The sequence below is a fragment of the Leptopilina heterotoma genome, unplaced genomic scaffold (genome assembly GCF_015476425.1).
Source record: "Leptopilina heterotoma isolate Lh14 unplaced genomic scaffold, ASM1547642v1 Lhet_222, whole genome shotgun sequence".
NCBI classification, from domain to species: Eukaryota; Metazoa; Arthropoda; class Insecta; order Hymenoptera; family Figitidae; genus Leptopilina; species Leptopilina heterotoma.
Window position 1 is genome coordinate 193883 of NW_025110940.1, and position 22890 is coordinate 216772.

Sequence of the window (22890 nt, forward strand, 5' to 3'; positions counted from 1 at the left end):
ATTTTTAAAATAAAAACTAATTTCAACAGAATTGAAATTAAAATTTAAAAAAAAATATTTTATCAATGATTTATAAGTAATAACTTTATGGCAGTTCTTCAATAGAATGAAGTTATTTTATACCTTCATTGAAATAAATTATTGTCAGAAATAGAAAAAATTGAACGTTTTTTTTTAGAATTCGTGATAATTTCATAGTTTATGAAAAGAACAAAAAAGTTTACAAAAATTCAGAATTTTCTTTTAAATTCTAACCATTTAATTTTTTTCCACCACTTTTAATAAAAATTCCTGACTTTTCCCTGATATTTCGAAAATTTAATTAGGAAAATTATTCAAAAATAGTTTTTGAAAGATCGTTCACTTTTTTATAGTAAGAAGATTTATAAAGACAAACAGTAGAATTGCCCTTGTCTCTAACTTCGTTTTTGACATCATTATCTATATCCAAAGTATGAATGGAAGTCTCTACATTTTTTATAATATCGATGACATTATTGTTTAAAATTTTACAATTTCAAACTGACACTCTAAAAATCGATGTAAGTTGCATTTTATGCTAAAAATGTGGTATTTCGTTGCAGTATTTGAAAGAAAATTAAAAAAAAGTCATAATTGTTGAAAATAAGTTGAAAAAATCCAAAAAGTTATGTCTGAGGTCTGAAGTAAATTTGCAGTAACATTAAATGTTTATAATAATAAATAAAATTAAAATACCTTCTTTCAATGCCAGAGTAAACAAAATTTAAATTCTTTTTCGATTTCTCTACAGTAAAGCTTGAACTTTCAATTTTTGTACCATGTTTAAAAAAGTCGTATCAGTATTTAATTTTCTTTTGGATTTTACGCCAAAGAAATGAAAGAAAAGATAAACTACTAGCGAAATCAATGATTTCCAGCGAGTTGCGTTGTTAATAATTTCATATTATGCCCGGAGAATAATTCACCTCTTGTGCATGCAACAGCACAATTACTCGTCACTTTGCAGCATGTATTTAAAACAGTCTGCAATTGTTGAAGTGTTTTAACACAAATAACAACGGCACATGATGAATCGCAATTTTTCGTTTCATCACTTGGACACTTACCAATTAAATTTGGTAATTCCCTTCTATTCTCCACTGAAGATGATAATGCTGATGATGAAGAAGGAGAAGAAGATGTTGTACAATTGTTACATCTTCTTGAATCAGAGCAATCACATTTTTCACAACGGCAAATATCAGCATCGGCGATAATTTTTTCGAGTATATTTCTCGTGACAATTGGCTGCTTATCAGTGGAATTACAAACACTTGTAGAATTGAGGACAATTTGTTCGTTAACCGCTTCCTTTGTGTTAATGACAACATTGACATTATTCAATAATGATTCATTACAATTGCGTTCGGTCTCCAATTCCAGGGGATATGGCTCGGGACCAACGAGATCAACGAGTGAATGCACGGCAGTTGGAAAGGCATTTAATTCAGGCCATGTTTCGGTTCTTAATGCAGGTTCGGCCTTCATTGTCATAACATCGATCCAAGGCGTTGGGATTTCCTCCTCCGACGCTATTGCCAACTCGACAGCTTCCGATTGTTGTTCGGCATTTGAATTTCTCGTCTCTTGAATAAAATTAAGATTCTCAAAAACTTGTTCATTATTTATTGTTGTGTTCTCATAAAAAATTGAATCAGTCGATGGGGAATTGTTCGTCATCTCTGCTATCGTATTTTCCAAACCATTTTGTATTATCTTCTCCTGCAAACTCAGTGTTTTTGTTTGTTGATGATGATTATTAACATTCTCGTTGATATTGTCATTACTATTCCGATTGTTATTATTATCATCATCGCCATTATTACTATCCGAACTTATTAACATCAAAGGATTTTGATTAACGGATAATTTCAAAAGATTCTCGTCAGACATTTCCGGAAAGAGTTTGTTAAAGTCTTGATTAACGTTTTCGGGAAAATTATTCAGAACATTGTCATATAAAAGTGTTGTGATTGGTGAATTATTTCTTTGCGTTGGATCGGTGGCAATGAAATTGATATTATTAAATGATTCGGTATTTTCGGTCACGTTAATTATCGCTGTATTCTCGTCTTGTGGATTCATTAACGGAACGACGGAATAAAATGTCTCAAATTCCGGTGTATCTTGAATTGAAAGTGCCTCAGGTCCTTGAGTTTCTTTGGTTTTCTGTAATAGATGAAAGAATTACAATTCAATTTCACGTGAAATTTCAATTATTCGGAAATTCTTCAATTAAATATACATTAGAAAATAAAAATTTGAAATAATTTTAAAAATTTTCGATTAAGCTTTCTGAAAAAATTAGTTTCACAGAATTTTTAATTAAAAATATAAAAAATTCAAATTTTCAAAGATTTTAATTTGAAACCTTTACAAAATTCAATTATTTCTTAAAATTGCAATTATTAGTAACTTCTCAATAATTCAATTATTATTATCTAAAACTTTAACTGAAATTAATTTTTAAATCAATTTTTATTAGAAAATTCTACAAGCATTCAATTATTTAAATACAAACGTAGATAATTTATTCAATAATTGAATGTTTCCTAAAACTGAATTTTTATACATAATTTTATAAACAAATTTTTAAGTAAGTGAATTCTTTCGACGAATTTTAATCAAAATTTGAAGAATAATTACATTTTTTGAGGAATTCGATTAAAATTGTATTAAAAATAATTGAAATTCTGCAATGAGTTTTATTATTTTTGAAAATAATTGAATTATTGGGAAAAGATTTATAAAAAAAAATTTCAATCAATTGATTTTTTTCGAAAAAATTTATTATGCAAATTCTATTTTTAATAATTGAATTATTTGAAATTTTCATTATTTTAGAAAATAATTGAATATGCATGTAAAACTTTGTCAAAGTAGCTTTTAAATAATTCAATTCTTTTGGAAATTTTATTAAAATAATAAAATATTGAAAATTATTGAATTTAGAAAAATTTTTGAATATAATTGAAATTTTGCAATAAATTTTATTAAAATTTTTGAAAATAATTGAATTTCCGAGAAGAAAGCAAAAAAAATCACATTTTCAAAGATTTTAATTTGAAACCTTTACAAAATTCAATTATTTTTAAAAACTGCAATTACATTAGTAACTTCTCAAAAATTCAATAATTATCTGAAACTTTAACTGACATTAATTTTTAAATAAATTTTTATTAGAAAATTCCACGAGAATTCAATTATTTGAATACAAACATAGATAATTTATTGAATAATTGAATTAATTAGTTATGAAAATAATTCAATTATTGCGAAGAATTTTATAAATAACTTTTAAACATTTGATTATTAAAGAAAAAATTTATGCAAATTCTATTTTTTATTATTTAATTCATGTTAAATTCTTATTATTTTAGAGAATAATTGAATTTATCTGATGAATACTATTATTTATGAAAATAATTTAATTCTGTAATTAATTTTATTAGTTATTAAAATTCCTGAAAATAATTGAATTTTGTCGAAGAATTTTGCTATTCATTTATAAAGATAATTGAAATGTTGACGACAATTATTTTAAAATTTTTTGAAAATAATTGAATTTCTGCGAAGAATTTTGTTATTTATAAAAATAATTGAAATGCTGACGAGATTATTATAAATTTTGATCATAATTGAATTTTGTGATAAGAATTTTATTACTTTTGTAAATAATTGAATTTCTGCAATAATTTGTAATTTCTCCGAAATTCAATTCTTTAACTGTTTAATAAATTCTACGAGAATTCAATTATTTAAATAAAAAAATAATTATTTCATTGAATAATTAAATTTTATTACTTTTCAAAATTTTTAGATCAATTTTTAATAGAAAATTCTACGAGAATTCAATTATTTAAATACAAACATAAATAATTTATTGAATAATTGAATGTTTCTTAAAATTCAATTCTCATAAAGAATTTTATCAACAAATTTTTTAATAATTAAATTCTTTCGACAAATTTTAATCAAATTTTTAAGAAATTTTTTTCAAAATTGAATTCTCAGTAAAGAATTTTATGAAAAAATTTTTAAATAACTGAATTCTTTAGACTAATTTTAATAATTACATTTTTCGAGAAATTTGATTAAAACTATATTAAAAATAATTGAAATTCTGCGATGAGTTTTATTATTTATGAAAATAGTTTTAATTTTCTTTGTAAAAAATTGTATTATTTATGAAAATAATGGAATTATTGCGAATAAATTTATAAAAAAATTCGTAAGTAATTGAATTCTTGTGGAATTTTTATTGTTTATGAAAATAATTAAATGTTTGCGTAGAATTTTATTGAAAGTTTTTTTTAAATTTAATTATTGAATTCTTTTGGAAAATTTTATTAAAATACTAGATATTGAAAATCATTGAATTGAGGAAAATTTATGAAAATAATTGAAATTTTGACAAGAATTTTATTAAAAATTTTGAAAATAATTGAATTTCAGAGAAGAATTTTATAATTTTTAAAGATAATTGAAATTTTTAAGAAAATTTGTTATAAATTTTTGAACCTAATTAAGTTTAGAAGAAGATTTTTATTACGTTTGAAAATAATTGAATTTCTGCAATCATTTGTAATGGTAACTTCTCCAAAATTAATTTTTTTTAGGGTTATTAACTAAAATTCTTCTATAAATCCATTATTTTAGCTATTAATTAAATGAAATAGTTGCAGAATTTATCACTCGGTAAACGATAATATAAAATGTCAAGAAAATATAAAATCTCGAAACGTTAAATTGTGTTTTTTTTATTATTTTAATATTTGACTTGGAAGATTGATAATTTTCTTGACATTTTAAATTAATTGAATGTATTAAAAAATTTAACTAATTTCAGAAGAATTTGAATTATTAAAATTGTTCGGAACGTCTAAGTTTTTTAAAATTTCTAATTAAATTCATTGAAAATTAAAATTTTATAGAATTTCAAATTAAAATTTTTTGAAGTTCATCTATTTATGAAAATCGTAAACGCAACTCCTTTAAAATTCAATTAATTTTGAAATATTTAAGTAAAATTATTCATTAAATAATTTCAAAGTCATTATTTCTTGATAATCTTTGACTTTTCCCTGACCTGCGGCAACCCTGTTAAAAATCCAAATACTTACAGTCCCCTCCGTGTTCTCGTTTTTCTTGTGCGTCTTTAGATGACTCTTAAGACTGTGCGGCGTCGTAAATGACCGTCTACAACTCTCAAAACTGCAAACATAAGGTTTTTCTCCAGTATGAGTTCGTTTATGTGTTTTCAAGTGATGCGAAGCTGTAAACGCTTTCCCACAACTTTTCTCCCGACACCTTAAAAAATAAATCCCTAATTATTAAAAAAGATCAAATTAAAAGCCAATTTGCTTCTTATTTTTTTTTCAATCGGATTAGAACTGAGGATCGTCATGCAATATTATTGAGGAGGAAATGGCATTGAATTTGGCAACATTTGAAAAAACTTTTTCACTCATAATGTCGGAGAAGTAATTTGTCAATGGAATGAAGAGAAACGTTCACATTACCCCAAGGTAACATTTTACCCCACTAGGCGGGGGTAATATGCTGAATGTTTCTATTTTTTACCTATCGGGATAAGAAATTTTATCATATTACCCCAGTTTCTTTAGAGAAATGTGATAAATGTTTCTTTTTCTCCCCCGTTGCCAAAGAAATTCAATATCAAAAACAGACTTCGCACTCTATAATTAATTTTAAAAAAGTAACAAAAAGTAGCCTTCAAACTAAAAAAAAGTAGTAAAAAAGTAGCTATCGAAAAATTAAACTTGACGACCAAAAAAACTCATTTTAGACATTTTACAAAACTGACAAAAATTTCATTCTATATTTTATTTTCCTGACTTTTTCCTAATTTTCATCAAAAAAATTTCTTTCTTTCTTATCCTGCTAATAAATTCAATTCCTGCAACGAATTTCATTATTCGTGAAAGAATGAAAATATTTATAAAAATAATTTAATTCTTGCAAAGAATTTTATAAAATTTTTTAAGTAATTGATTTTTATCTACTAATTTTATGCAAATTCTAATTTAAATAATTGAATTCCTGAGAAATTTTTATTATTTCATGAAAAGAATTGAATTCTTATGAAGATTTTCACGAAAATTTTTTTAAATAATTGAAATCTGTTTCAAACTTTTATGAAAATAGTTGATATGGAAAATCATTGAATCATATAGTAAATTTAAAGTAGTAAAAATTCTCAAAAAAAAAACAGAAATAGTAGCTTTTAGTGGCTGAAATCTAAAAAAAAGTTCCCAAATAGTAGCATAACGTAAAAAAAGTAGTAAATAGTAGGTTTTAGTAGATGAGTGCGAAGCCTGGAAAAATAAAATTTATGTTTATGGAAACGGGAAGGCAGAAGAAACCCAAGGAACGTACTTGTATGGTCGTTCTTGCGTGTGAGTGCGAATGTGTTTCTTGAGATCGCTTAGTGTAGTGAAGAATTTAACGCATCCAATTTCTTCACACTTGAACGTGTCACCGCTGTGAAGCCTTTGGTGAGCCCTCAATCTGTAAAGGGTATTAAATGCCTTCTCACACCCGTTGTGATTGCATTCGAATGGTTTTACTTTTGTGTGTACCCGAATGTGGATCTTAAGACTGTAGGACGTTAGAAATTCCTTGCCGCAACTTGGTTCTGAGCATTTAAATCGATATTCGCCTGAAAGTTTGCGAAGATTTTGTTTTTCCTTCTCAAAATCAAAAAAATTTAAATATAGAAGCCAAACTTTTTTTTCACGTTTCATTTGCCTTTTTTTCTTTCTTTTTGTTTTTGAATGCCATGCAAAAATTATCTGAGACGCATAAATTTTGCCTTCGATTACAATAATCAGAATTAGCTTTTTTTGGTTGTTTTTTTTTTGAATTTTTGATTTGGAAAAAGTACATTTTGGCAGAATTTTATTTTATACGATGATTTCAGGGCACGAAGTAGGTCCGTAAATCCTGAAAAAGTCCGTAACTTTGCTTCAAGTCCGTAAAAGTCTTTTTTTTAAAAAAAAGGTCCGTAAAGTCCGTAATTTCATTCGAAAAGGATGAAAAGTTCGTTAATTGTACGATATAATTTGGAGAATTTTAGAGAAATTACAAATGATTGCAGAAATTCAAATATTTTTAAAAGTAATAAAATTCTTTTCAAAAATATTAAAATTCTTCTCAGAAATTCAATTATTTTCAAAAAATCTAAAAAATATTGTCAATATTTCAATTATCTTTATAAATAAATAACAAAATTCTCAGACAAAATTCAATTATTTTCAAAAATTTTCTTAAAATTCATTACAAAATTTCAATTATTTTCATAATTAACAATATTTATCACATGAATTCAATTATTTTCTAAAGTAATAAAATTCAATTATTTTTAAAAATTTTAATAAAATCCATTGCAAAATTTCAATTATTTTCAAAAGTAATAAAATTCTTCGCAGAAATTCCATTATTTTCAAAAAATCTAAAAAAATTGTCGTCAACATTTCAATTATCTTTAGAAATATTAAAATTCTTCTCCGAAATTCAATTATTTAAAAAAAAATTTAATAAAATTCTACAAAAACTTTTAATTATTTTCAAAAAGTAATGAAAATTTCACAAGAATTTCATTAATAACAAATTTTTTTCTAAAAATTTCTTCGCAATCATTCAACTATTTTCATAAATAATAAAATTTCTACGGAGATTTAATTTTTTGCGTATAAATAATAAAATTCTTCGCAGAAATTCAATTATTTTCAATAGAATTTTAATCGAATTCCTCGAAAAAATTCTTCAAAATTTTATAAAAATTCGTCCAAAGAATTTAATTATTTAAAAATTTGTTGATAAAATTTTTAATAGGAATTGAATTCCAAGAAACATTCAATTATTCAATAAATTATTTATCTTTGTATTTAAATAATTGAATTCTGATAGAAGTTTCCCATAAAAATTGATTTAAAAATAGATTTCAGTTAAAATCTTAGATTATAATAATTGAATTCTTACGAAGAATTTCGTTAAAATTTTAAAAATAATTGAATTTTATCGAGACATTTTTTAAAAAATTGAAATTCTACCAAAAAAAGTTTTATCAAAACTTTTTTAAATATTTGAATTTCTGCTAAAATACTGATATTTTTGAAAATAATTGAATTCTTGCGAAGAATTTTATTAAGACTTTTGAAAATAATTGAATCTCTGCAAAGATTTTTATTATTTTACGAAAATAGTTTAAATTCTTGCGAAAAATTTTATTACAATTTCTGAAAGTAATTGAAGATTTGCTATAAGAATTTTGTTATTTTTAATTTATGCCATGAATTTTTTAAAAAAATTTAAAAATAATTGAATTCCTATTAATTTTTTACAAGAATTTAATTATTTTTGAAAATTTTAATATAATTCTTCACAAGAATTTCAATTATTTTATTTATGTTTAATATAATTTTAATCGAATTTTGTCGAAAAATGTAATTATTCTTAAAAATTTCATTAAAATTCGTTGATAGAATTCAATTATTTCAAAAATTTGTTGATAACGATTTTTTATGGGAATTGAATTTTAAGAAACGTTCAATTATTCAATAAATTGAGGGGCTGGATGCTATAATGTGTTACGCGTGAACACACGGCCAGTCAGTTGGGTCATGGAGAGAAAATTTTGAAGTTGTTCAAAATAAATTTAAAATTATTGTTTCTTGTTCAGAATGTCAAGGCGAAACTTTTTTTCTAATAAAATTTTTTTATATAATTTTTTGTTTTTAAGTAAATTGAGAAAAGCGTGATTTTTTAACCTAAAAAATTTTAATGAATTTTTGACTTCAACTCGTGATTACTTCGTTAAATATTAATATTTTTCCACGAAATTTACACACAATATTCTTCAAACTAGTTCAAAAGTGAAACAATATTTAATAATTTTTCAAAAAATTCTATGTCTAAGTAAATAATTATTTAAATAATTTTGCCGGAAAAATGATTATCCTATTTTCAATTGGAAAAGTTGAGTGACGAATTTTCGTTTTCGGAAAACTTCCAGTGACTAAAATGTTCATCAATATGTTAGGAAGTTTTTTGGAAAATTTTTCGTCATTTGATAATAAATTAAAGAAAATAGAGCAATTTTAACAGTGTCGCGCTCTGCTGTAAAATTACGGCGTGGCCGCGCACGTGTGGAATGGCCGCCATTACAAGACCAATGTATACAGTGAGTCAATGTTTACGTTTACAGCAGAGCACGACGCTGTTAAAATTGCTCTATTTTCTTTAATTTACTATCAAATGACGAAAAATTTTCAAAAAAACTTCCTAACATATTGATGAATATTTTTGTCACTGGAAGTTTTCCGAAAACGAAAATTCGTCACTCAACTTTTTCAATTGAAAATAGCTGCATCATTTTTCCGGCACATTTATTTAAATAATTATTTACTTAGACATAGAATTTTTTGAAAAATTACTAAATATTGTTTCACTTTTGAACTAGTTTGAAGAATATTGTGTGTAAATTTCGTGGAAAAATATTAATATTTAACGAAGTAATCACGAGTTGAAGTCAAAAATTCATTAAAATTTCTTAGGTTAGAAAATCACGCTTTTCTCAATTTACTTAAAAACAAACAATTATATAAAAAAATTTTATTAGAAAAAAAGTTTCGCCTTGAAATTCTAAACAAGAAACAATAATTTTAAATTCATTTTGAACAACTTCAAAATTTTCTCTCCATAACCCAACTGACTGGCCGTGTGTTCACGCGTAACACATTATAGCATCCAGCCCCTCAATTATTTATTTGCATTTTTACATTTAAATTTGTATTTAAATAATTGAATTCTAGTAGAATTTTCTAATAAAAATTGATTTTCATTTCATAAAAATGAATTTCAGTTAAAATTTTAGATAATAATTGAATATTAAAAGCAATATATCGTGAATTTTAAAAAATAATTGAATTTTGTAATTAATTTTTTTGAAAAAGTTTAATTGATTTTTTTTAATATTATTTTTAGTTTCTATTTTCTAATATTTATTTAATTAGAGAATTTACGAATAATTGAAATTTCGTAAAATTGAATATTGTAAAGAAATGAATTTCAAAATTGTCAAAGAACTTTTTACAAAATTTAAAAAAATAATCGAAGAATTTTAGTTTCAAATTCTTAAAAATAATAATTGAATTGATAATGATTTTAATTATTATAAATTATTTTTATTAATAATTATTATTAATTATTATAAAACATTGAATTTCTAGTTTTAAGTAAAATGTTCTCTTATTTGATTCTTCCTGATTCTATTTTTGTCAGTTGGTCCGTAAATGGTCCGTAATTTTTAATTTTTGGTCCGTAAAGTCCGTATTTTTAAATACTTTCACTGCTTCGAGCCCTGTTATGATTTTTGAAAACTTTATTTATTCTCTAAGAGAATTTAATTTTCTTAAAATTTAATTTGAATTTCGCTCCTAAATGATAATCTGTTTATCGACCCTATGACTAACGTGGTAATAGATGGGAAACTCGGTAGAAAAAAATTTTCTTCTTTCAACTAATTTGTTACCAGAGTAAAAATTTCTTCTAAAGTATTCAATTTTTCAAATAGAAATTAAACATTTTTATTTTTTTTTTCTGAAAAAATAGTAATAAATATCAAATTAATAAAAACTATGTAAAAAAGTTCGAATATAAAAATCCACGCGACAAAATTTGTATTGAAATATGAATAAAATATGAAAATTTTGACTATTGGAATCAAAAAAAAAAATGTGTCTCAATTTTTTTTACTATTGAATGTTAACAGCAGATTTAAGCGGACAAGTCACGGGCGGCGTAAACAGATACAATATCAACATTACACTGCGATTCCAAGACACACAGAGCACGAGGTGCAGTCAAACTTTCTTAATATTTCGAGTACCGAAAAATTATTTTTTTATTATTTTTTTCTTTCCTTTGAATTTAAATTAAATTGAAGCATTAATATTCTTGTAAAATTAAATACATATTTAAAAATCAAATTTATGTGAAACATTTTTAAATATTTTTAAATATTATAATTATACATAATTAAATATAATAATTAATAATAAATCAATAATAACGTGATGAAGAAATAAAATTTCGGAACTTGAGATTAAAAAAAAGTTCGACTGTACAAATTAAAGTGGCATAAATAATATAAGAAAGTGAACATTTAAATTTTATGTCTTTAAAAAAATTAATTTTTTCTATTTTTTCTTCAAAGTTCTTGTAGTAAATTAAAATACTTCATTTTATGAAATTATTGTTTTGGAAAAAAATAGGAAACGATAGAAATTTATAAATGAAATAATTTAGGTTTTTAATAAATAATTTTTACTTCTATTATTTTATTTTGATATTAACAAAAATAATCAGAATTATTAAAAAATAAGAATTTTAAAAAATAATTTACTAAAAATCCATTTAGAATAAAAAATAAAATAAAAAAATTTTTTAAATTAAAAACACAATTTTTAGGTTTTTTAATGATTCTTGCACTTACCTTAACTATTACTCCTTTTTGCAAGCATACCAATAAAAATAAAAACTTTAAAAAAGCATTCCAAGTGAAAAACGATTGTACAAATTTTACCCAAATTAATGTAAAAATGATTTTTTTTATTATTCTAATAATGTTATTATGAAAACAAGCTTTAAATACCAAAACCACTGTCAAAAAGCATTTTAATGACAATGAAATTATTTTTTTTTTTTTTTAAAACAGTGAAAATCCGTATTTTTCAATGGGTTAAAAAATGGTAAAAGATGCAAATTATGTTTTTAAAAAATATCAGTTCAATAATTTTTTTTTGTACCTTTATGGGTTTTCATGTGGGTTCGTAAATTTCCCACAGTACTGTAGGTCCGTGAACAGCCATCGTATTCACAATTATAACGACTAATGTGTTTTTGGTTTGTTTCCGGATCCGTGCTTTCAATTGTGATAACAGCATGAGAGGGATCTTCTGGCATTGAATCATTTTGCCCCGGATGTATACGTAAATAAATATCATCGGGACTTATCGTATGATGAATGTATCTAGCAAAAGAAAATGCAACAAGTTTTAATAAAAATTTGTAAAAATAAATAAAATTCTTGGCATAAATTAAAAATAACAAAATTCTTAGCAGATCTTCAATTACATTCAGAAATTTTAATAAAATTTTTCTCAAGAATTTAAATATTTTCGTAAAATAATAAAAATCTTTGCAGAGATTCAATTATTTTCAAAAAGTCTTAATAAAATTCTTCGCAAGTATTCAATTATTTTCAAAAATATCAGAATTTTAGCATAAATTCAAACATTTTAAAAAGTTTTGATAAACCTTTTTTTGGTAGAAATTCAATTATTTTTAAAACAGTTTTAAAAAAATGTCTCAATAAAATTCAATTATCTTTAAAATTTTAATGAAATTCTTCGAAAGAATTCAATTATTGTAATCTAAGATTTTAACTGAAATCTATTTTTAAATCAATGTTTATGAGAAAATTCTATCAGAATTCAATTATTCAAATACAAAAATAAATAATTTATTGAATAATTGAATGTTTCTTGGAATTCAATTCCTATTAAAAATTTTATCAACAAATTTTTAAATAATTAAATTCTTTGGACGAATTTTAATAACATTTTTAAGAATTTTTTAGAGGAATTCGATTAAAATTCTATTGACAATAATTGAATTCCTAAAAAGAATTTTATTATTTACGAAAATAATTGAATCCCCATAAAAATTTTATTATTTATGAAAAAAGTTGAATGATGGCGAAGAAATTTATAAAAAAAAATTTGTTATTAATGAAATTCTTGTGGAATTTTTATTATTTTTTGAAAAAAATTAAAAGTTTTTGTAGAATTTTGTTAAATTTTGTTTAAATAATTAAATTCTTTTCGTAAATTTTATGAAAATAGTAGATATTGAACAATATTTAATTTTTGCAAAGAATATTATTACATTTGAAAATAATTGAAATTTTGCAATGGATTTTATTAAAATTTTTGAAAATAATTGAATTTTGTCGAAGAATTTTATTATACATAAAAATAATTGAATTATTGCGAAGAAATTTATACAAAAATGTGTAAATAATTGTATTCCTGTGCGCCAATTCTCGGAAGTGGTCGCGAGTTGAACTGAGGGAAATGTATTAACCTCAAATTACTCCACTTTCAATCGTTAATAAAATAATTTCCTCGCAAAATTATTGCAAAAACGGAGAGGGCCGCTCCTCGGAGAGTCTTCCTCTATCACCCCTCCAAATATGAACCCGAAATATTTTATCCTCTCAAAATGAGACGTCTATACTGAACCATTCAAAACCCCTTTTTTCGTATATTTAAACAATTTTTTTCAATAATTATTTATCAAAATTTCTCTAAATTCCGAGAGGACCGCTGGTCCCAGAGCATTTCTCTATATTTACCAAAAAATCCCGACTCAAAATATTCTTTTCTTTTCAAATGAGACGTCTATCACGAAACCAGTATTATTTCCCGGATGCCCTTAAGTAAAATCAAAAAACAATGTTTTTGAGATAACTTACTGGTAATTCTTTTTCTTTTGTTTATATTCTTTGTATCTTACTTAAAAAATATTTCACTTGTGTCAATTGAGGTAAATGAGAAGTTAATTTCAAATATTTTGTACAATATAAATTTTATGTTTTATTTTTAAAATTATATATTATATATTGTTATTTTTTGAGTTTAATTTTATGCTTATATATGTATTGAGTGAATGTGCATATGTTAGTACGTATGTACGTATATGTATAAGCTTTTTAACTGATAATAGTATTTTGTATCTTTTGAGTTATGTGTGAGTATTATTAGGCTCAACACTTGCTCAGTATGAATCTTGTTTTTGTTGTTTTTTTTTCTCAACTTAAAAATCATATTTAAGTTTTTTTTCAATATATTGTAATTAATAAAAAAAACCATGTAACTGTTTCTTGTGGGCTTCCATATAGCCCTAGGAACTTTGATTATTATAAATAAATAAATAATAAATAAAATTATTCATTAAATAATTTGCAAGTAATAATTGTATGATAGTTCTTCAAGAATTAAGTTATTTAAAATAGTTTCTATTTATTAAAATTAAATTAATATTTAAGAACAAAAACTTTTTTTTGATAAATATTAAACACCGCGAGATAAGGTTAAGGTTATTATACAAAAAAAATGTAAAGAGGTTTTTAAATCGTACGAGGGACAAAAAATGAGTGCTATTTAACAAAAAAAAAAACTAAAAATAAATCTTTTCTAAAAATGAGTAATACACACCCGCATGAGATATATATTGTTATTTATGGACGAGGGAGAAACTAAATATGTTACAGTCTTGCAAGTTCCACCTGTTTTATCAATAACAAATTATGACAAGAATCACACACAAACACACGAGAAATAAAGATTCCTACATTATGCAACAAAATTCAACACATATTTTTGGAATTACATTTATTAAAGCTACAATAACGTTTCATTCGTAAAAATAAAACATATTTTTCTCTGAAAATTTTTTATATCAATCAGATATCGATATCTATAATATTCTCCATGATTATTTTTCTCTTTTTTTAAAAATTGTTGTCATCACTTTTTAATTGATATCATTTTTTTTTTTTAAAGAAAACAAAGCAGAAACTGACACTTTTTGAAGAAAAAAAATTTATAATCGCGGTATTTTAAACATAACCTAAAAATAAACATGCGCGTTTTTTATTTCTAAAAATTCAACGAATCAAATTTTCCCGAAAGGTTAGATTTCTTAAGGGGATGTCCTTATAAGGAACGACTGGAGTTCTATAGAATTCACGAATTCGGGGAATTAGAGTTTTCGGAGGAAAAAGAAACAAAGATGGAAAAAAAACTGCAAATTTTCGAATCGAGAAGAAATTATCGAAGAAATTTATTTTAATTTAATATCAATTGAATTTAGGGGAACAAAAATTAGAATCAAAATTATTATTATTTTGATTTAGAAATATGAGATAAAGAGATTTTTTCTATAACGAAATGTTTTCAAAGAAGTAATTTTATTAATAATGATAATTGTAACCATATGTGAAAATTAGTAAATTTTTTTTAATAAAAAATCTCACCCCGTACTGTCATCGGGTAATCTTTCAACGTACGACGACTCTTCGTCAGAATTTTTTTCATAGTCAAAAATGGCGGATGACTCATAAACTTTGTCAAAACTTGGAATATCAAGACTATTGTCAAAATAATCCTGCAGGTCATGGCTCACTAGAATATTCTCAAAAGTATCTTCATTTTCGTTTGTTTTATTATCGCGAAATTTTTCACTTTCCCACAACGCCATACTTTTTATCTCCTCTCCTCGATGATGATATTCACACACAAACAATATACATATTAAAACCTTTCCTGATCAAAACAGTGACGACACGAGAAGAGAGAAGTTACTAAACGTCGATAAAGTTGTTTTCTATCATTGCGCGGTAAATTTAAATTCCCTATAAAAAAGAAATTTTCCACAAAATCGAAATATTTCATTGGGAGAAAAATTTTAATATTTAAAAAATGAAAACAAGAAATAGAAAAATAAAATAATAATATTTACAAAAAAGAAAAAAAAATTGCTTATAAAAAGTAGAAAAAAGTTTCAAAAAGTATAATTTCAAAAAAGATACTTAAAGAGGTTTTGCAGTGTTTTAGAAAAAAATAAGAAAACCGAAAGATCGCAAGGTCATAAATTAAAGGTTTCCATGTAAGACCATAAATTCCGATAAAGTCGATAAGAAAACGACTTTTTTCCAGGAACGTGAATAAAAGAAACAATTACTCCCTTTTTTCAATATATTTTTTCTCTTCTAAAATTTAAAGAATATTTTTCAATATTAGAAAATAATCGTAAAAATATGTAATTTTTTTCAATGTGGTAACGAATAGGAAAAAAATTAACATAAATTTAAAATAACTTTTAATTAGTAAAGTGGAGAAATAAAGAGAAAAAAATTGTTCTTACGCCCCTGTGCGTCGACTGCTCAACGCGTAATATTGCGATCACGTGATTGGTTCGTTTCTCCAAGGGGGATAATTATAAAGATTACTTCAACAGAATGTTCCACACCTATTGGCACATGACAGTCGATTATTTGAAAAGAAAGTAAGAAAAAAATGAATAATTCTAAAACGGCACGCGTTCTTTCAATTCAAAGTCACGTTGTTTATGGTTATGTTGGTAATAAAAGTGCAACATTTCCACTACAGGTCAGTTTATTCATTAATACAATAATATTATTCTTTGAAACTTAAATTTAGAGCGTTTTTCACCCCACTCTTTTCATACTATATACTACTTTTTCATTGATCACTCACATTCATTGGCTGCTTAGCAGACGACACTATATATAATATGACCTTGTCAATGAATTTTCATCATTTTCATTCTTTACTCTATTTTTAACGTTTTTAACTATTTTCGATTTTTTCAAAATACCTGATTTAAACAATAAATGTTTTTATTTGTAAATATTTTTTTTTGAAATATTTTTATGTTCTATTAAGTCTAAGGGGCTTTTTTATACTCTAAAATACTAAAAATCAATCGTTCCTAAAGGTAGTGAACAGAAGGAAATTTTCACTTTCTTTTATCTTCTATTTTTCCAAAACAGAATTTACGGAAATAGCTGTGAGAGCTTAAGATAAATTTCCAAGGAACTTTAAATAAATAAAACTTTGATTAGATCAAAAATGAGCATAATTATTTATTATTATATTAATTTCGCATTAAAATAAAACATTTACGACTTGTAAATAGCAAAAATGAACATTAAAAAAATCTCGCTGGAATAATAAAAAAGTCGACTTTAAATTTTCATTCTGTTTTAAAAAAAAACTTGTTATCAATTTATGCGGTCGTAAAGTTATCTTCTATTTTAAATATTTGTTATCATATAAAATTTTTATGAATTTGCTTTATTTCTTAATTAAGAAATTAAGAATTCTTTCAAAATTATATACTTTTATACCGGTTTCATATCACTATATTACATAACCTCTTATTTTACACATGCGTCTCGTTTCGGTAAAAGGGATCTTATATGTGACAAAAAATTATAGGTTATATTTATCAAATTTTTTATTACATTTTCATTAATATTTAATTACCTGGAGGTCAAAAATAATTTTTATAATATTTAGATATCTTATGAAAATTATTATTTTTTTTTTAAATAAAATTTAGTATCTGGGGGTTTTTAAGATCGCTGGTTACGAATCTGATGTTAGATTTTCAAAATGGCGGAACCAATATGGAGGTCAAAATTTTAAGAAATTTCAATTTTTTTTAAATATTGAACGCCATATTGAATCCGCCATTTTGAATTATAAAAATCTTACTTCTGATTCGTAATTAGCGCATTCGAAAACCCCTTATTTTACGGGTTCGCTGATTATACGAATCTGATGTCAGATTTTTAAAATTAAATATGGCGGACGGTGAAATATATATTATAGAGAATAAAAATTATTTTTGACTACAGATAATTAAAAATAATTTTTACATTATCAAACAAAAATTTGTATTTTAACATTTAACTTTCAGCTTCTAGGATTTGAAGTTGACGCTATTAATTCAGTTCAACTGTCCAACCATACAGGTTATAAAGTCTTCAAGGGACAAGTACTTAATGATCAAGATTTAGGTATAAAAAAATAATAATATGTTAATTATATAAATTATTAATTAATAATATTTAAATTATTACCCACACAGCACCGAAAATTTTCTGAAAGTTAAAATTATGGCGCGCATGATTATCCCCTATAGAGTTCATTCCAAATAACTTTCAAAAGGAAGAATTTCATAAGATATAACTTTTCTTTCACAGATGTTTTGTTTGTTTAAATTACTATATATCAAAATGCACACGTAAACAAAAGATTTAATATATAATAAAAGAATGATTAAAAATAAAAATATTTAGTGACATTACTTTTCAAATAAAAGAATTTGTTTTTGAAATAATTTTTAAGAATTAGAGTTTGTATTGAGCTAAAGATTCTTTGATTAAAAATTATTCTATTTCTAGTAAATTTTGTTCAAGAAAATTATTGTTTAGCATGAAATTTATTTAATAGAAAATTTATGTGTTATAGATTTTTTATTTAACAGAATTTTCATACACAGCTCAATCCTCATTTCAATAAAAAATTATCAAATGTAATTTTTGTTTGATTGATTTATTCATTAATAGGAATTGTTATTTTAACAAATTTACAATTTACAGAACTGAAATTTGTATAAATTTTTATAAGACCCAATTTATATTGAAAGAAAATTTCGTTTTATAAGATTATTATTTAATTGCGAAATAGACTTTTGATGACTTTTAATTTAATAAATATTTGGAAGAATTTTGAGGCTACGTTATGTATACTTTAACTTTTCTATGAAAATTAAATTTTTCATAATTAACGCAAAACAATAAGGATGAAAGGAAAATAATAATTAATTAATTTAATTTAGTGAAAGGAAATAATAATTAAATAAATTATCTTAACTATATTTTCTTTCAGATCAATTAATAGATGGCTTAACAGAAAATGATCTCAATGAATACACTCATCTGCTCACTGGTTATGTGGGCTCTTCCTCTTTTTTAAAAAAAATTGTCCAGGTGATAAAAGCCCTTAAAATAAAAAACCCGGATCTTATTTATGGTAATTCCAATAAAAATTATGTTATTCTTTTGAATTTTATTTTACCAAAGTTTTAACTAGAGCGTTTTTTAATTCTTTGAAAATTCGTACCTATATATAATATAATAAAAATTATAATCTGTTAAAAATTTTAGTCTGTGATCCTGTAATGGGAGACGATGGAAAATTGTATGTACCAGAGGAGTTGAAAGACATTTACAAAAATGAAATTGTACCGCTGGCGGACATTATAACACCTAATCAATTTGAATTGGAGTAAGTTTTAATCTTCAAAAAAGTAACTTTAAAACAAACCTTACATTTGGAAATTTAATTCTAAATATTAGTTTTTAATCTTTTTTAAAGAAAAGACAAATTAGAGGGGAAAAAATCATTTTTCGTTCTTGAAAATTAAACTCTAATTAAATTTTTACTTATTTTTCTAGACTTCTTACTGGACTCTCGGTAAAATCAATGTCTGATTTAAAAAAGGCAGTAGAATATTTGCATGGAAAGGGACCAAAAACTGTAGCAGTCTCTTCGTTGTTAGTTGACGATAAATTAATTTCGGTAACTAGTTCAATCAAAGGTATGAAAAGAACATATTTTTAAAAATTATTCTATTGCTATATTTATATCTTCATTCTGTTTGTCAATCAAAAATGTTACAATTACTGCTTATTTCAATTCATAAAAGTTTTTTCTATCATTTCGTTTATTGTCCTAAGTAAATTCATGGTTAATTCTAGTTATCGATTAGTTTGTGTTTGAAGTAATTCGAGATCTAATGATGTTAAATCCAGGAATCAATTTTATAATTTTCGTATGATTAGTCAATATATTTGCTAATTGATTTTGATCATCAAGAACTTCATCAAATTGACTTTTAATAGCTACAAAGTCTGCATTATTCAGAATTCGAAACAAAGGCTTAGCTATATCTCCAAAAAAATGGTTAAAGTTATTTCTATTCAATATTTTTCTAACAATTTATTTAATAAACCATTACTTCATAATCTGTCAAATCGGCCCCTTATTGAATGCGAATTTGATTTTTAGAGATGTATTAAATGGAACACGCTGCTTCACTTATTTGAATTGTTTTTTCAATCATATCAAATCTATTGTTTAGATGTAAGTGACGTTTATTCCAATTATCTGTTGCCATTCCTCCAAAAATCTTCTTCTGAGTCTTATTGTCTAAATCGACAAGCCCAAGCACTTCAATTAATATAAGATATCAAAATTTTTTAAAGATATCTGTAGAGTGCCAACGGAAGTGTCTTTCCACCTTTGATTGAATATATCTGCGGAACAAAACAATACCATTAATGTTTCTTTTTTGCTAATTAATATTACTTTTTTATAAATTTACCCTAAGGTTATAGATACTTAAAATATTTTCATTACTTTTATTATACAGATAATAGGTTATTAAAAATTACGATTCCAAGAATTCCCGCCATCTACACGGGTTCTGGTGATCTGTTTGCAGCTTTACTTCTGGCGCATACATTTTTGGAAAAGGATTTGAAAGTTGCACTTGAGAAGACAATAAATACTCTATTTGAAGTTCTACAAAGAACATACGATCATTCCTTAAGTGAGTATAATTGTTTGAAAGTATTTTACAAATCAATATTTAAATTATTGAGTTTACAATCAACAATCTTAGTAAATATGAAACATTGTTAAAATTTTATTTATTTTAATACAAGTATTTGTATTCATTCGATTTACAGGCTTAAGAGGCAAAGAAATGCAACAATCACAAAAAATAGAGTTGCAGTTAATTCAAAGTAAACGATGCATCGAAAATCCAAAAATACAACTTAAAGCTGAGATATTTTAATGTTCAAATGAAAAAAATGTCTTAAGACAAACAATTGTCCATATATTTATACAGGTACTTAAAATATTGTAACTTGGGAAATGAGAAATTAATAATTTAATACGACTTAATTTATAAGAATCTCTCCATTAAGATTACGTTATTTAGTGATCATGTGTACTAATACTGAAGTGTGACACATGATCACTAAATAACATAACATTAACAGTATGTGATTGTTAAGTCACGTGATCGTGTACTGTTATATAACAGATGCATAATAATTAATTTTAGAATCTCTTGCAATAATTATTCAGGGCTTGAAATAAATTAACGTTATTCTAGTATATGAATGACAAAAAAAGTGATTAAAAGCATCATTCCAATGACCAATATATAAATATGTATAATATATGCAAAAAAATGTCTTCCAAAAATAAAATTATCTTCGTTATAATGTAAAAGGTGTATAAAAAATCTTGTGGTTTATGCATGATAAAAAATAATATATCAATATTGTGTTGTAAAAAAAGACAAATCATATCAAATGAGCCATAATTTGATTTGAATTTTTCTAATTTGGCGCAAAGGATAATATTTTATTGTTAGCATTTTGTCAATGTTTTTAAAGGTAAATTGTATATATGTAGTGAATTTTAAAATTTTACCAAATGCATTAATTATGTCATTAAGGATTGAGTGTTAATAAAGATAAAATACATTGTTACTGTCGTTAATATATAAACCCGTTTTTAATACAAAACCTTCAATTTTTTCTATTTCTGCCAATAATTTCTTTTTAAATAACTTAATTTTTCAAGAACTATCATAAAATTATGACTTATAAATTATTTAATGAATCATTTTTACAATTTTCATAAATACTAGATTGATAGAAGAATTTTAGTTAAAAATACTAAAAAAAATTTGAATTTTGGAAAAATTACAAATGATTACCAGAAAATCAATTGTTTTCAGAAGTTATAAAAATTCATCACAAAATTTCAATTATGTTCAAAAATTTTTTAAAAATTTTAATCAAAACTTCAATTATTTTTATAAATAATAAAATTCTTCTTCGAAATTCAATTACTTTAAACAATTTTAATAAAATTCTTGTCAAAATTTCACAGGACTTCAAGCACAAAATTTTGTATAAAATTCTTCGAAATAATTCAATTATTTTCATAAGTTAAATAAAATTTTTATAGAAATTCAATTATTTAAAAATATTTTTATAAAATACATAGCAAGAATTCAATTATTTAGAAAAAAAAATTTAACAAAGTTCTTTTCAAGAATTCAATTGTTTTTATAATTAATAAAATTCTTCATCGAAATTCAATTATTTTTCTAAATTTTAATAATAATCGTTAAGGAATTCAATTATTTTCAAAAATTAAAAAAATAATTATTATAAAAATTTCTAGTATTTTATAAATAATAAAATTCTTTTCCAAAATTTAATTATTTTAGAAAAATTTTAATAAAATTCTTGACAAAATTTCACAGGAATTCAATTATTTACAAAATTTTTTAATAAATTTCTTCGAAATAATTCAATTATTTTCATAAGTAATAAAATTTTCACATCAGGAATTCAATTATTAAAAATACAAAATTTAATAAAATTTTTCGAAAAATATCAAATATTTAAAAAGATTTTTATAAAATTCATCGCGAGAATTCAATTATTTAAAAAAATTTAACAAATTTCTGCTCTAGAATTCAATTATTTTTATAAATAATAAATTTCTTCACCGAAATTCAATTATTTTTATAAACTTGAATAAAATTCGTTGCAAGAATTCAATTATTTATATAAATAATAAAATTCTTCACAGAAATTCAGTTATTTTTATAAACTGGAATAAAATTCATTGGAAGAAATAAATTTATTATTTTCAAAAGTAATAAAATTCTTCGCAGAAATTCAATTATGTAAAAAAATTTTTAAAAAAATTCTTGTAAAACTTTCAAGTTTCTTTATAAATAATAAAATTTTTCTCTGAAATTCAATTATTTTAGAAAAATTTTAATAAAATTCTTGGGAAAATTTGAATTATTTTCATAAATAATAAAACTCATCGCAGGATTTTAATTATTTTTGATACAATATTTTAATCGAATTCCTCAAAAAAATGTAATTATTCTTAAAAAATTTTATTAAAATTTGTCAAAAGAATTCAATTATTTAAAAATTTGTTGATAAAATTTTTAATAGGAATTGAATTCCAAGAAACATTCAATTATTCAATAAATTATTTATTTTTGTATTTGAATAATTGAATTCTGATAGAATTTTCTCATAAACATTGATTTAAAAATAGATTTCAGTTAAAATCT

At 23.5% G+C, this 22890-nt stretch overlaps 2 protein-coding genes across 2 annotated transcripts; one reads left to right on the top strand and one right to left on the bottom strand.

Annotated features, from left to right (window-relative positions):
* Nucleotides 1–260: 260 nt before the first annotated feature.
* LOC122502188 (probable serine/threonine-protein kinase DDB_G0282963) lies at nt 261–15439 on the bottom strand. Its single transcript, XM_043612122.1, has 5 exons — nt 15146–15439; nt 11853–12076; nt 6421–6703; nt 5145–5331; nt 261–2190 (listed from the first exon to the last, which is right to left on the bottom strand). The coding sequence occupies exons 1-5, from the start codon at nt 15367–15369 to the stop codon at nt 886–888; spliced, it is 2223 nt and encodes a 740-aa protein (XP_043468057.1). The 5' UTR covers nt 15370–15439; the 3' UTR covers nt 261–885.
* A 667-nt stretch (nt 15440–16106) lies between these two features.
* Nucleotides 16107–21271, top strand: LOC122502192 (pyridoxal kinase). The gene is made up of 7 exons (XM_043612128.1): nt 16107–16280; nt 17617–17716; nt 18591–18734; nt 18869–18989; nt 19160–19302; nt 20137–20316; nt 20456–21271. The coding sequence occupies exons 1-7, from the start codon at nt 16188–16190 to the stop codon at nt 20563–20565; spliced, it is 891 nt and encodes a 296-aa protein (XP_043468063.1). The 5' UTR covers nt 16107–16187; the 3' UTR covers nt 20566–21271.
* The last annotated feature ends 1619 nt before the right edge of the window (nt 21272–22890 follow it).